Source organism: Ictalurus furcatus, chromosome 14 (genome assembly GCF_023375685.1).
Source record: "Ictalurus furcatus strain D&B chromosome 14, Billie_1.0, whole genome shotgun sequence".
Lineage (NCBI taxonomy): Eukaryota > Metazoa > Chordata > Actinopteri > Siluriformes > Ictaluridae > Ictalurus > Ictalurus furcatus.
This window is the reverse complement of record NC_071268.1, coordinates 18,584,666-18,600,943: the sequence shown is the minus strand read 5'-3', so window position 1 is coordinate 18,600,943 and position 16,278 is coordinate 18,584,666. Positions and strand designations below refer to the sequence as shown.

Genomic DNA, 16,278 nt, shown 5'->3' with positions numbered 1-16,278 from the left:
AATTTTGATTTTTACCTGCTTGCAATCTACAATTTTAAACCATCCAGAACGAGAGTCTAAAAAAAAAAAAACCATGAGAAAACAAGTACTTCTGCCATTTCAGGTTTAATGAGAGTAGGATGGAGTGTTATTACCTAGCTGGAGGATTTTTAGGTGATGTAGGTGCAGTAATGCGCAGTAAACAGTAGGAAAACCTATAACAGTAAATTTAATTGAATCACTTTCTAATTATCATCACCATTCGCATTTGCCAAGTGTTAGGTTTGAGAATCTAATCTTCATTCGTTTATTAATTGTTGAATTCTCAAATGTAATTGGTCAGAAGGTGTTAATTAACGTTCTGTAACATCACGGCTCTGCCCACAACATGGCCGACTGTAATTCGAATGATGTACGTTTATATATAAATGAATCCACTCGTTCGAATACGTTATCGTTTCTGTAGTAACAGTTCTTTCACAGGTTCTTGTATGATGGATGCTGCACAATATCATTATTGTCTCAAGCTAATAATAAATCTGTAAAACTTGTTGGTATTTAACGAATACAAGTCGAATTGTTGATATCGTTAAGCTTTCTTATATGGAGATGTTTAACACTTATAAAAGTCTCAGGTGTGAATGAAAACGTGTAATCTTTGGCAGTTCGTGGTGGTATTAGAGGAATGAAACCCTTTGTGGTGTGCTGTTGTAGATGACACTACCTGATTGTGGATTATCTTCCTATTATAGCATACCCCGTTATTTTTTATTCTTGACGAGATGGCACAGATTCAATACCCAGTATCCGTTGACTCGGATATCTGAGAAAACATATCTCCTGTATTGATCCTGTAACGTGATAATTATTGGAATTAGTTTATTATTATAGTTATTATAATACCTATATATAAATTAATATATATAAATAGTTTAATATATAGTTATTATAGTTAATTATTTTTAATATTATTATTATTATTATTATTATTATTATTATTATTATTATTATTATTGTTATTATTATTAGATTTTTTCAAAATGGAAATGTTTACATATAAAGAGATTTGATTGTGTTTTCTTTGCTTAGGGTTAAATTATTTATGCTTTATCCTTTATTATATTTACAGTGTAAGTGATTTTTTTTGCATCAAAGAGGTGAACTGTGAAGTGATGTACCTTATTTAAAAAAAAAAAAAAAAAAAGCTATTTGTAGTTTTTAAAGACCACAGTATCAGATGGGTATTGGTACCTGCTGACACTCGAGGTTGCAATATCAGAAAAGAAAGAGGTATTGCAATATCTCTATTCCTTACATAACCATCTGTGAAATTGCTTAAATAACAAAAGTGTCAGTGTGTGAGTTTGAAGCAGAACTGTTAATTGGACAGCTGTGAAGCCGAGGTGACATCAGGTTCAGCTGGAATTCAAACCGACACACATTCTGTCAGTGTATTTTTAAATAGAATAAAATTGAATAGAAATGTTATGTAGGTTAATTATGTTATAATATACTAAGCTAACATTAATATATTGTACAAAACAATGAACATGTATGAAGATTGTGATTAAGTAGTTCATTAATATATTTATTGTAGTTGCTTGTTGTTTATAGTATGTTTTAAAAGTTCACTTAATGTGATTTAAGGAGCAGTTTTATTTTGCTTGAACGCCTTATCAGGTTAAAGACATATAATACAGCCTCCAATATAAAAGAAATGCATGTTTACTGGTTATTTAAAATATTGTGCGATAAAACTTCCCAAACTGGCTAAAAAATAGTTACGAATCAATACTGAGCAAAATAATCTTGATAAGTTCAGCCATTTTAGCCATTATCCTGCAGTCCCAGCAGCTGCCCTGTGATGTCTGCCAAAACCCAGGAAACCAGGACTAAATATTTACTGTTGACCAGCATCCTGGCAGGCAGCATGGGTGTACTTCCTTCTCCGCATAATATCGTTTCCTGTGCATTTCCAAATCGTTGACACTGTTTGTTGTTCTGCTCTTAGAGGAGAGAAGGAGTGATCAGGGCTTGAAATGAAGATGATGCTTTGCTGCTCTAAAGTAGGTCAGTTGTGTGTATGAAAGCCCAGGGACATACAGATTATAGCAGGCCACTGACTGTGGGCTCTTTCTGCGTGAGTGAAGCCTAATGAATCTATATGCAAATTCACGTTTGGACTGGTTTTCATTGAAGAATTTCCACTGAAGACGTCTTATTTAAATATATTACTAAGCAGAGTGGTTGTTTGCTGGATTGCTGGTTGCCAGCTGCTCTAAGGGGACAATAAGAAATGAGCCTAGCATAATGGTGTGTCATGAAAAGCTTATGAGTGACAGAATCATTGTGATCCAGTCACGACATCAAGGATCATACGGTAGATGAGTCACTTTTCAGCCTGCATTATACTGTAGGATATTATACCAAAGCAATGTTAATCCTTAAATATGACTGGTAAAAACATAACAGCACACAGCTCTGACAGTAGTGCTCTGCAGTAATATATTATATTAATAATATAGTGATATATTAATGTGCTTGCTCTAATTCATTATTGCTTCTATAGTAACAGCTCTTTCACAGGGATGTATATGGTGGATGCTCCACATAATCTGATTTAATCCATAATCCAACATCATCTGATGATGATGATGATAAAAATAATAATAATAACAATATTATTATTATTATTATTATTATTATTATTGTGTTATTTAACAAAGAAAATGTATGGTTGTGGTGAAGTTTTCTGGAAGGGGTGTTTGACATTTATGGGATGTTTATTGGTGTCAGTAACTTGTGATGGTCAGCAGGGGTGGGCGATATGACGTATGATTCTTGAAAACGTTTCTTTGCTACATAATGTATATCACAACATATAATTTTGTTAAAAAACTGCTAGAAATACAGTTGCTGCATTAAAAAAAACTGTTATAAATAATAAATTTGTTTATTATTACTAAACAAATGTATTTGTTTTATATATATCTGTACATTTATTTTTTTACTTTTTATAAACCATTTTTATTTTTAAAAAAAGACAAATTCAACATGGAAACTGAAAAACAAACAAATCATTACCATTTTTTTAACATCACATCTGCAGCTTTTTTATATATATATATATAATATAAAATATATAAAAAGCCACATTTAGCTTTATAAATTTAGAGCCAATATTTAACGTTTACAAAAATGGAAATGGAAAAGGGGTTTAAATGAATTGTTTGGAAGCAAACATGAATCAATTATTCAGCTAATCATTACCACGTGTTGGAGAAAAGCAGTAACGTAAACCTTGAATGTATTGTATAATTCAAATGAAATTATTGTGGTGATTGAAAGTTTCTATATATCTGCATAAATATCACCAAAAACATCAGATTTTCACATGAGTCCTAAGAGTAGACAAAAAGAACCCAATTAAACAAATGAGAGAAAAATATTTTACTTGGTAATTTATTTATTAATGAAAATGATCCATTATTCCATATCTGTTAGTGACAAAAGTGAGTGAACCTCTAGGATTAGCAGTTAATTTGAAGGTGAAATTAGTCAGGTCATTTCAGTCAATGGGATGGCAATTAGGTGTGAGTGAGTGCTCTGTTTTATTTAAAGAACAGAGATCTATCAAAGTCTGATCTTCACAACACGTGTTTGTGGAAGTGTATCATGGCATGATCAAAGGAGATTTTTGAGGACCTCAGAAAAAGAGTTGTGGAAGCTCATCAGGCTTTAAAAGGTTACAAAATCATCTCTAAAGAGTTTGGACTCCACAATTTTGCAGTCAGACAGATTCTGTACAAATGGAGGAGATTCAAGACTATTGTTACTTTCCCTAGAAGTGGTCAACTAACAAAGATCACTCCAAGAGCAAGACATGTAATAGTCCACGAGGTCACAAAGGACCCCAGGGTAACATCTAAGTAACTAAAGGTCTCTCTCACATTGGCTAATGTTAATGTTCATGAGTCCACCATCAGGAGAACACTGAACATCAATGGTGTGCATGGCAGGGTTGCAAGGAGATAGCTGCTGCTCTCCAAAAAGAACATTGCTGCCCGTCTGCAGTTTGCTAAAGATTACATGGACAAGCCAGAAGGCTATTGGAAAATGTTTTGGGGATGGGTGAGACCAAAATAAAACTCTCTGGTTTAAATGAGAATGGGGAAAGGAAAACACTGCATTACAGCAGAACCTTATCTGTGAAACATGGTGGTGGTGGTAGTGTCATGGTTTTGGCCTGTTTTTCTGCATCTGGGCCTGGATGGCTTGCCATCATTGAGGGAACAAAGAATTCTGAAATACACCAGCAAATTCAGGATATCTGTCCGTGAACTGAATCTCAAGAGAAAGTGGGTCATTCAGCAAGACAACGATCCTAAACACACAAGTCGTTCTACTAAGAATGATTAAAGAAGAATAAAGTTAATGTTTTGTATTGGCCAAATTAAAGTCCTGACCTTAATCCAATAGAAATGTTGTGGAAGAACATGACGCAAGCAGTTCATGTGAGGAAACCCACCAACATCCCAGAGTTGAAGCTGTTTTGTACTGAGGAATGGGATAAAGTTCCTCCAAGCCGATGTGCAGGACTGATCGACAGTTACTGGAAACGTTTAGTTGCAGTTGATGCTGCACAAGGGGGTCACACCAGATACTGAAAGCAAAACTGAAAAATGTTCACATACATTTTCAACTCACAGATATGTTCTATCGGACCATTATACTCAATATATAAATGACTAAATATAATATTTTTCTCATTTGTTTAATTTGGTTCTCTTTATCTACTTTTTATACTTGTGTGAAAATCTGATGTTTTATGTCATATTTATGCAGAAATATAGAAAATTCTACTTTCATGCACCACTGTAATTGTTTTAAATGACTACTTTGCTTTGCCAGCATTGCAGTTAGTGGATTGAATTACTGATGCTGAATACTAAAAGAACCATTAACAAAACGACTGGCTTCTCAAAATGTCTCTTCATGCTTATGGAGTGCAAAACAGACTGGCTTTTGTCATGCGTTCATGGATTTCTGACCCATACTGAGAGATGATGTTAAAGAGAGAGGATATGAAGAGGAGAGTGATAGAGAGAGAAGTGTACGAATGGAACTGAAACCCTTGCATTGTCAGACAGAAAAGGTGTCAAGTAGATTGATTGTGTAATTTTAAAGCACACACTCTGTGCCTGTTATACAACCAGTGCTGAGAAGATTTCTCCCTAATTAGAGTGTTTTTAATGCATGAAACATGCAAAAATGTCCTCGTCCAAAGCGTGAGTGTGAGATGTTCCTGACAGACTCTGTTATGAGTGCTTTCTATTTGTAGGTGTTATTGTGAAACGGAAAACACTCTGGTATCTCCCATGCCCTGTGCGGAGCTCATAGAAAGCCACCCACACACATGCTAGCTGAAATGAAGTGTTCTGAGCTGAGCACTTCACTGGCATTCAGTGTTCACTGTTCCATTTAATTCAGTGATCAACCGGACTGCATGTATTAAACACTACCTCATCTGAGTGTATTAGTCACCTATTGAAGTGTGGTATAGTATACTTCACCAATGTTTACATCATTGAGATGGTTAGTACATTGTGATGCTTTGCATCTCTGAGCAGTGTTTCCAACAGGAAGCACTAGATGCGATGTAAGAATGGAGATTTTGCAGATTGGATTATACTTAGATGATTGAGGGTTAAGTAAGGGGTCACTCCATGAAAACTGCACCCATTCAAATGTGTATAAATCCATCCATCCATTTTCTGTACTGCCTATCCTGCACAGTATCACAGAGAGGATGGAACCCAACTCTGGGAACTTGGGGGACACGCTGGACAGGGTGCCAACCCATCACAGCGCACAATCACTCACACACCCTTTCATGGAAACTACTACATTGACATTTTGGTAATGCCACGCAGGCTACAGTGCAAGTCTTTGAACTGGGGGAGGAAACCAGAGTACCCAGAAACCCCTGAAGCACAGGGAGAACATGCAAACTCGAGGTGGGAATCGAGCCCCCAAGCTTGGAGGTGCGAGGCAAACGTTCTAACCTCTAAGTCACCGTGTCCCTCTGTATATAAATCATTGGCAATAAAATTTTACACCAATTTAACATTGCAGTGAGTATTCTTAAATGTCATGATTAATGTAAGTTGTTACACCTTGAGATATACATAAGATAATTTCAAGAGCATCCTGTTTCTTACTACTGTGTTTAAAAAAAAAAAAAAATAAAAAAAATAATTAAAAAAAGGGGAAAAAAAGTCTCGCTAAATTCTCCACATTAATTAGTGTCAGAATTTGTGCCATTCCTTACCTAATAGTTATTTTTTGCTCTAATTCCTACCCTTTCTTGTAATAAGTGTTCCTATTTTAGTACAGAGTCTCTAGTTATCTGTAGAAATGGTTGTTCAGGGTCACAGCCTGTTTTAAGTGTGAGGTCTTTTCAAATGGTTGTGAATGTAACTGTCGGTGTCTGCAGGGGTTATGTCCAAACTGTGTTAATAAAAACAAGGTTTCCATTAGTAACAATATTTCTCTGTCAGTCAGTCAAGCAAAATTTATGGTATTTAAAAAAAGACAACAAAATTACCAGAACTTAAGATTATAGATAAAATCAATGTTTTACAGTTTAAAGTGTAGTTTTATCGTGTCCTGTTTTGGGTACGTTACACTCGAAACAGCTTTCCCAGTGCAGCGTTCCCAATCTTTGAATTTCCCACCGAACCCCACATTCAGGCATGATGTGCATCACAGAGAGTACTTGCAGATCTCCTTCGATGATCATTTAAAACGGCGGATCAAGAGTTTTGACAGTCTGTGATGTTTGTGTCCAGGTAAGTTACACCATGAGTTACACTCGTGACGTTTCATTCAGCGTATAGTGAAGTCACTCAATTAATATATATTGTAACTACATTATTCAGTCCTTCCAGGATGCTGCGATCGCAGAAATCAAGTCAAAAAAATTCAGCAATATTCTGAGGTGCTTCAAGTTTTTCAAAATTACTTCAGATTTTCTGCAGATTTAGGACCAGACGCGTCATGTGACGTCATCACAACGCGCATTCCGTCAAATCTCTCTCTGATTCACCTGCGCCCAACACGAGTAGAGCTAAAAGGTCTCATTTACCAACAAACATCACTGTGAAAGAGCGTGCAAAACAATTTCGTGCAACTGCAGTTTCACCAATTCAAGTAGTTTTCGTCAAATAAAAAAGTCTCTGCAAATTGCATCACAAATTTTGAAAAAAGCTGCAGCAAAATCGAGCAATTTTGGCTGCAACAATCACACAAAAAAAACTCCATGAAATCATATACGGACTGTCTAAGTATTGTGCGAAGATATTTTTACAATTTAAAAAAATATATGTATTTTCATTTTTATCCGAAATATTTTATTCCTGTTGTACCACAGCAATTTGCCAACAAATCCTATTTTTTATTTGATTAAAGAATGACGCAACATTTTATAATGGTATTTAATGTTGTTTAACATTGGCGAGACAAATTAGTTCTTTTTATCACTTGCATTATAACAGCTTGTCATGTTAAAAAGAAACCACAAAGCGCAAACTCCTCTGTCTTGAAGAATGCATTGTGGGGGGGAAAACTTAATGACACTGGAGACTCTAAATGTTAAGGAAAACCTCTCCTTACAGAAATCTTCACCATATCAATGATTATAATTCTCTGTTACATTACAGCACATTTGTTAAAAGCTGTTTATTAGCAGCGTTGCTTTATGTGGAGCGTCCACAAGTCCCTGTGAATGAGCTGTTGCTATAGAAACTATAACGTATTCGAACAAGTGCATTAGTATAATCCTGTGGTTAGCACGTTTTAGCACATGCCTGTTACGTTAAACATTTGGTTTGTATAGCCGTAAAAGATGACCAATACTTAATTGTAGGAAATTCTTGTGTTTTTTTTTTCCTTTAGGTATTAATAGGTCACAGGTGGCATGGTAGCTTAGTGGTTCACACGTTTGTCTCGTACCTCCGGGGTTGGGGGTTCGATTCCCGCCTTCGCTCTGTGTCCGCGGAGTTTGCATGTTTTCCCTGTGCTCCAGGTATTCTGGTTTCCTCCCCAGTCCAATGACATGTGCATCAGCTGTAGGCTGATTGACTTTTCCAAATTGGTGGTGTGTGTGAGATTGTGCCTTGCAATGTGTTGGCACCCCATCCAAGGTGTTCTCCGACTTGTGCCCCGAGTTCCCTAGGATAGGCTTCCCGTGACCCTGTGTAGGATAAGCAGTATGGAAAATGGATGAATTGATTAATAGCTCAGTGTTGTTTAAGGAGTTTAATCGGCTCACAAGTTTAAATAATATCAAAAATACTGTTGAGTGAAAAGAACACACAGACACAAAAGCATTTTAATGGACATTTTGAAAAAGTCAGCAGTGCACCAATTCATCATGAGATTCATCATCACAACGGTGAAACCGTGCCTCCTTAGCAAGCATATCACCAGCAGAAAACAGAGCAGAAATGGTTTTACATGACACAAACTTTTTAATTGTGCTGCTAGCAGTACCTGTTTTCTAACTGTAGATAATGAGTACATGTAATGTTCTAGTAAAGGACAAAATGATTAGCATGCTGCAGGCTGCTCTGGGATAAGACCTCGCTGTAACTTTTACGTTTCAGGATATGAGATTTGAACAGATCTCTGAATGTTATTGCTAACTCTTCGGTTTACATGTTGCTGCTTTGTAGGCCTCCTTCCAGCGCTCCAACAGCCATGACAAGGTGAGGAAGATCGTAGCAGAGGAGGGACGTGCTGCTCGCAACCTCATAGCCTGGAGTGTGCCTCTAGAGGACAAGGAAGAGGAGAGCAAATACACGCACACAAACGGTATATTCTCAAGCAAAACGCATGAAATACACATTCCCACTTTTACAGAATAACAACGCAGGTTACCTGCTCAGCTCGCACTGCTATAGACTGCGTTTCAAAGCAAATACACTGTAAATTACAGAGAATATTACTACCAACAACACTGCCCCACACCATCGTGACTGTAATATGTAGCTGACAGGATGGAGAAATTCATCTTTTATACTCATTGCTTTATTCTTCTTCCTTTGTCATGTTAAATGGTTAATTTAGGTCTTTAATCCCATTATTTAATTTATTTGTGTTTTATGTGTTTAAACTACTCTTTTTCTCACTGTTGCATTATTTCAGTCCATCCAGGATTTTGCAATTGCCGAAATTAACGCAAAAACAAGGGAACTGCGCAGTATTCTGAGGTGCTTGAAATTTTTCAAAGTTGGCGCAGATTTTCCGCGGATTTGGGCCGAGACGCGTCATGAGACGTCATCAGAACGCCCATTCAGCCAAAGCTGTCATTGTGTCGAACATGAATACAGCTAACAATGTCTAATTCACCAATAAACATCACTGTTAAAGACCGTGCAAAACAATTTTGTGCAATTGCAGTTTTGCCAGTTCTAGTAGTTTTCTGCAAAAAAAAATAATAATTTGCATCACAAAATTTAAAAACTGCAGTAGCAAAATCAGACAATCACAAATAAGCACCATGAAATCCTCTACAGACTGATTATATACACTATTTTCTACTATACACTCACTGGCCCATTTTTTTCTTTACAGGAACACCTTTAAATTCATGTAGATATTCAATCAGCAAATCATGTGACAGCAGCACAATGCATAAAATCATGCAAATACTAGTCAAGGGCTTCAGTTAATGTTTACATCAGACATCAAAATGGGGGAAAATGTAATCTCTGTGACATTGAAGTGATGGTTGAAGATGTCAGTGGATGAACACTGTCGCCTGGTCTTTTTACAATCTTCAGCTGTCTAGTATTGGAGATCCTGTGCCCACTGTAGCCTCAGATTAATGTATTTGACTGACAGGAGTAGAACCTGATGTGGACTTCTGCTGTTGTAGCCTGTCTACCTCAAGGTTCGACGTTTTGTGCGTTCTGTGATGCTTCTCTGTTCACCATGGTTGAAAATATGTTACCGTAACCTTCCTTTCAGCTGCTCACCGGATGTTATTTGTTTCTCGTAAGAATATATACTGTTGTTCAGGTATACTTAAACCAACCCGTCTGTTGCTAAGGTCAAACTCACTTAGACCACGTTTTTTTTCTTCCCCATTCTGATGTGTGACGTGAGCATTACCTGAAGCTCTTGACCTGTATCTGCACAAGTATACAGTGCTCTGATACCACATGATTGGCTGATTTGAATACTTGCACAAATATACTGGCATTCCTAATAAAGTGGTCAGTGATGGTGTATAGTGTATTCTGAGATTATCTTCAAGTTTTATATAATATTATTACTGAATGTTAATTTACCTGGTGCTATGGTCATTGTTTGCATGTCTTTTTTTTTTTTCCGGATAGTGTGTGTGTGTGTGTGTGTGTGTGTGTACAGCCTCCCCCAGATTCACTCTCTCTTCTTCTGAATTGTCTTCATAGGGAGCTTTTATCACTTAATTCAGTGTGCAAAGGCCTTTTTAAAATTTTTTATGTTTTTTATATATATTCTGACGAACATCAGTGCATGAACTGAGAGCAGTGATGACGCTCATGTGTGTTAGAAGCTCCTCCTTGATCAGAGAATGTTTTGAAGTCATCCTCTTGAGATCCAGACTACTTCCTTGTCACTTTGATGCACTCCTGATGTACATCCTTGATCTCTGCATTATTAGTCATTTTGACTCTTGACAGCCCAGTGGATTGTGGTTCTGATGTTATCTTGCTCATTAAAAATAGTTGGATATGTTTAGATATGGCTAATCATTCCCACTGACTGTGTAACTACTGCATATGGTAAATTATATTCTATAATGATCCTTCACTCTTTTAATGCCTGCAAACATTCTCAAGCTCTCTCAGTGCTGTATACTCCTTCATCCTTTTCATATGGACCTCCTACTCAAGTTTCCAGTGAAGATTAAATGCTGGTTAGGTTCAGTTTATGTGCATATTTATTCATTTGTGGACACTTTTATGCAAAATGCCTCTGAATTGGAGCTGACAGTGATATGCCCTGAAAATGGGGTGGCACCCTGTCTTGGGTGTGCCCCAAGTCCCCTGGGATATGCTTCAGGCTCCTCGTGACCCTGTGTAGGATAAGCAGTACAGAACATGGATGGATAGATTTGCTTTAGATTAATAAACATGCACACAGTCAGTTCTATTAATTCTATTAAATCTATAATATTGACCATACAGTTTGCTGTAGAAGGTAAATGCATAATGAACAATAAAGTTATCAATCACGTCACTAACATCAGTTAGTTAACTTGCTGCTGGATCACGAGCAACAAAGGTCAACAAAATACGTAATTCAGTGTTAAAGGGGGCCTGGATGAAGAAGTCTTTCATTGCAGTCAGTATTTTCATTGCAGTTTGCCTCACGGTCAAAAATCCCAGTGGTCTGTTTTCACAGTTTAGGTTATGAATGTCCTCTTGAAGCATTTGCTTTGGTAAACACCAGAATTTTATGCAAATATAGACACGCTTTTCAGCCTGTGCAGTTCCCTAAAGCAAAAATTTGAGTCATGACCAAAAAAAAAGAGCTGATTTTTATGCTTAACATATGCAATTTTCTTAATATTTACAGGAAAGTCTAAGGCTCACAACAGCAGCAATGCACGAGCTCAGCGAATCAACTCTGGACCACATAGGAACAAAAAACAGGTAGGATTACTTGTACATGGGCTTCATGTGTAATGTATGCCTGTTCACCACTAGAGGGAAGCAAAGACCAGCTTTGCTTTCGATTGAGGCTAGGCTTCTTTACAATTTATAAGGTTTTTTTCTGTGAAGTTAGTCTTGGTAAAGTAACAGTAAAAGTTGCTGTGTGTGTTGGTTTAGCCCGTGGGTCTGGACTGCAAAGCTACAGCAGGACCCATGCTAGAGAAAGGAGCCGATAAGAGCCCCACTAAAGCCAGGCAGCCACGCAAAGTAGATCTGAGGGCTCGTTACTGGGCCTTCCTCTTCGATAACTTGCGCCGGGCCGTCGATGAGATCTACGTCACGTGTGAATCGGACCAGAGCGTTGTGGAGTGTAAGGTAGGAGCCTTATGACCTTTTTGCCACAAACGTTTCACATGGTAACTTTTCAATGAGTGGTGAATTGTCAAATCCAGGCACACCGGCTAGAATAGACATTGAGTGACGTATCTGACTGAAAAATCTTTACAGACACATTTCAATAAGCAATTCAATTCAGTTTTATTTGTGTAGCACTTTTAACAATGGACATTGTCTCAAAGCAGCTTTACAGAAACATATAAAACACAGGATACAGATTTTAAGTGTGTGAATTTATCCCTAATGAGCAAGCCGATGGTGACGGTGGCAAGGAAAAACTCCCTAAGATGATATGAGGAGGAAACCTTGAGAGGAACCAGACTCAGAAGGGAACCCATCCTCATCTGGGTAATAACGGATAGTGTGAAAGTAAAGGAAAGTTCATTATAGTTTTCATATGAAGTCTGTTTTGTTGAACTAGTCCACTGGTTCTCTAAAGGAGACTTGAGTGCAAAACTGTATGTGGTAATTGCAGTCCTAATGCCATAGCAGCAACCGTAGTTCCTGCAACCACAGCTAGAATGTCCATGTGAAATTGAGGTCCAAAACCATTTTCATGGTACTTCAAGCGGTACCATTCTCAGCAATCTCCAGGCTGCACTGCTTGGTGTCATCCTCAGTGGCAGAATGTAGCCTCCATTTGATGAGAGCTCCAACCAGATTATGATTATAGATCACTTTCTTATCTATTCATCCGTTCCCTGCTTTGGATCAGAGGGAAATTTGTACTTTTGCCTAGTTTTCTATTTGGTCTGGAAAAACAAGGAACGTTTGGTGTGAGTCATTTGAGAAGAAGCAGGACTGGAAATGTGCTCGCAAAAATTGTTCAATCATTGGTCAGAAACGATGCCGGCAGAAAAGGTAAACAACACGCGTTTACACACTGTGCGATGAGATGGAGGCGATGATAAGGAAACGAGTAAATGTTTATTTGTGTTATTATTTCAGTAATATTTTTGTGAAGGGTATCCAGCATTTATCTGATCATGTTCTTAAGCCTAGACATCCAGAATGTTTCTGCAGTACTCCAGCTTGTACTCAAGCAGCCCACAAAAACAAAAAACCAACAAGAAAACGCCTCAGGTTTGATTTACTTCCTGTATTTGCGTCATGTTGAATGATGTTCGTGCTGCAGTCAAACTGTGCTGTTTCACTTGGAAGTGGACCGTGAGTGTTTCCTGCAAGCAGCCCCAGACCAGTAGTTTTGGTCACACTCTCACAAACAAACACCAAAACCAAGATGGTAAACTCACCAGGGTTTGATTCACATGTGCTTAAATACTGCATATCTGAAAATACCTATTTCATTATAATTCAGTCATATTTGAAAAAAAAAAAATTCCTTAAAACTTGACCAGCCAAAAACTCGTCACTGACCCGAAGATAACCCAGTGCTGTAAGAAATATTCCTTGAGAAAGTTTTGCACGGCCCTGCCAAAGCTAATCCGCCAAGAAGGGAGTGCTGCCTAATTTCTTTGGCATTTTCATGTTTTTTTTCTGCCCAGTGTTGGGTCACTGAGAGGAAAGTCTGGCTGACCTCTCAATAAAGATTCCTGATAACCCTGTCTCTACTCTTCAGGAATGTGGATTGGGCTTTGGCAGTCAACAGTCAATCAGATTTACTACTTCCCCATGGTCATGGAGGAAATGATGTCAGATACTGGAATGGCTCTGAGAGTAAATGTCTTGATGGGAATAACCCTTTTCAGACCCAGCAGGACTTGGCTATGAAATCCAAGAGCAAGTATGGCACAGCAGTTGTTTCACTCTGTGACCAGTAGAGGGAAATGAAGGGCTTAGCCAGCTGGAGTTTTGTCGAGATTCCCTCCTCCTTTCAACATTCCTTTTGTTTTCTGGTTTGTGTCAGAGAGGGCTTTGAAGGTGCGCTGGTGAGAGAATTATCACTGGCTGCTCTCTAGGGCCTTCCTGGAGGGAGTGCAGATTGATGACTGTGTGTAAACAAAGTTCCCCCTACTCCTCCCCCATTTCTGTGTGTGTGTGTGTGTGTGTGTGTGTGTGTGTGTGTGTGTGTGTGTGGAGAGAGCAAGCCCAGAGCCTCGGAGTGAGGGGTCTATCAGATGACGTCTGATAACACTGTTTTAAACAGAACAGGGAGCCCTTGCGTTGTTCTTACTTTGGCCTTACAGAAGTAGGGGCAAAAGCGGGAACATGTACTGCTGTTACCTAAGCTAACACACACCAGTCAGCCACACAAACATTCCTACAGTGCTTTGGTTGTCTCGCCAGGCCCATGTTACCCTGCGGCAGCTGCACATTGAGCCAGCTAATATAGTGCGGTGTGCACTGGCATGGCCATGCCTCCACACAGCATGCCATGTGTTTACTCTGGCTGGTACACAGTGCTGTAGTGCATGATTAGTGTTCCTGCTGCCTATTCCTCTGTGCTCCGAGTTCTAGACTGGCGTGTAATCTCGAATCATGGTGAATATGGTTCAGATGAGGACTGGTGGTGAGTGTTGACCCCTTGTGGGCTGCTCATTGACATTAGCTCAGTGTCTGTCGTCCACACAGAACTTTGCCGGGTGCACCCGCTCTACTGTTCACACTCCTCAGTGTGTACTGTGAATCTAGTAAACGCAGTATAAGGACCGAGCAGGCTTACAGAGGTCCTTTCGCCTCTGCACTTGCATGTATACTACGTATAAACACACATTTCATATTCCTGTTGGACGTTGACTTCAGTTCATCTGCAGCACAGTAACTTGAATGTCAACCTCTTGAGTGAATTGTCTAGTCAGTGGTAAGATGGACTGTGTGCAGGTTTGCAGTTCCTGGTTGGGTGATATAGTGAAGTGTAGGGATGTAACTGAATACATATACATTATTCAGAATGAACAGATGATGTGTCCTGAACAGATACAATTAAGAGGTGCACTGTTTTTGTTAGAAAGGGTCACAGGGCATATAGTTGTGTCTAGTCGTGCACTTTGGGACTAGACTCAGTTCTCCATTGTGGGATGCATATACAGGATCATTGGTAACTGCAGTGCTTGAAACTATACTGCTAATTTGTTTACATTTTGAGAAATGCACTATATGGCCAAAAGTATGTGGACACCTGACCATCATAGCCTTGTGTGTTTTGTTTGGGCATTAATATGGATCCCCCCCCCACACACACACACAGTCGGGCTCTGTGCAGGCCACTTGAGATTCACACCAACCTTGGCACACTTTCGTTTAGTTCCAGTGAAGGGGAAATCTTACATACAAAGAACTTCTCAAAACATACTCAAAACTTCTGCCAACAAGAATGAATGACATTGGGATTAAGTACTGTTATTACTGGCTAGCAGTACTGTTTGTTGCTGATGCCACACATGTAGACAAACTCCAATAAAAGCTTACCATTTGCTTACTTTCTTGCTATTTGTGGAAATGTTCTATTTAGGCTACTTTATAACACTTTATAAGCCTCGTGGAATGCACAACACCTCTCACCTTGAGGCGGATAGGCTACAACAGCAGCAGACCATATCAGGTTTCAGTCCTGTCTGTCAAGAACATGAATCTGAGCCAACAGTTGTGTGTTGAGAGATGATTTTCTGCTTACCGTGATTGTACTGTGGATACTTGAGTTACTGTAGCATTCCTGGATGTTTTTTGTTTTTCACAACATTCTGCATAATCCCAGGAAATCAAAAAAAAAATAAAAAATAGCCTGTCTGGCCCCAACCACCATGCCTTAGCCATAGTCATGGAGATTACATTCCCCCCCTCATTCTTATGTTTGATGTGAACACTAACTGAGGCTCCTGACCTGCATCTGTGTGAATTTTCTTATTATTAAAAAAAAAAAAAATGCATTCACTGCTGCATTATGATTGGCTGATTGGATAATTGCATGAATGAACAGGTGTATAGGTGTTCCTTTTAAAGAGGCCAGTGAGTGTATATTGATGTACGATTGTTACTGATGATATACAACCTACCCCAGTCTGTTTATATGCAGTATTGTGTTATCACCTCATGATATTTTCCCCCCCTAATGTCCCAGTCCTCTATTTTAAAGCAGTGCTAGTACAGTTAGTTAATCCTCCTGGCTCTCCAGTGAGTTTCAGTAGACATTGTTGATGCAGCAGAGGGCATTGAGCCAGTGCTGTATTCTTTTGCTCTTTTACTGGCTTGATTGCTCCAGCAAGATGATTTATCCTCTTATTCTAATAACGCCCACATC

The 16,278-nt window shown here is 38.6% G+C and overlaps 1 protein-coding gene across 6 annotated transcripts in view; it reads left to right on the top strand.

Moving 5' to 3' along the window:
- scaper (S-phase cyclin A-associated protein in the ER) overlaps positions 1 to 16,278 on the top strand; it is a 95,623-nt gene that overhangs the window by 7,030 nt on the left and 72,315 nt on the right. For 5 of the 6 annotated variants that reach the window (XR_008387772.1, XM_053642446.1, XM_053642445.1 and 2 more), the window contains 3 exons: positions 8,715 to 8,853; positions 11,608 to 11,684; positions 11,862 to 12,059. Coding sequence is in view for 5 of the 6 variants with exons in the window: in XM_053642446.1 (XP_053498421.1) it covers positions 8,715 to 8,853; positions 11,608 to 11,684; positions 11,862 to 12,059 (414 nt within the window). In the remaining variant the exon portion in view is untranslated. Of the gene's footprint in view, positions 1 to 6,806; positions 6,831 to 8,714; positions 8,854 to 11,607; positions 11,685 to 11,861; positions 12,060 to 16,278 lie in introns of those variants that run through there. The other variant, XM_053642448.1, reaches the window with a different exon arrangement.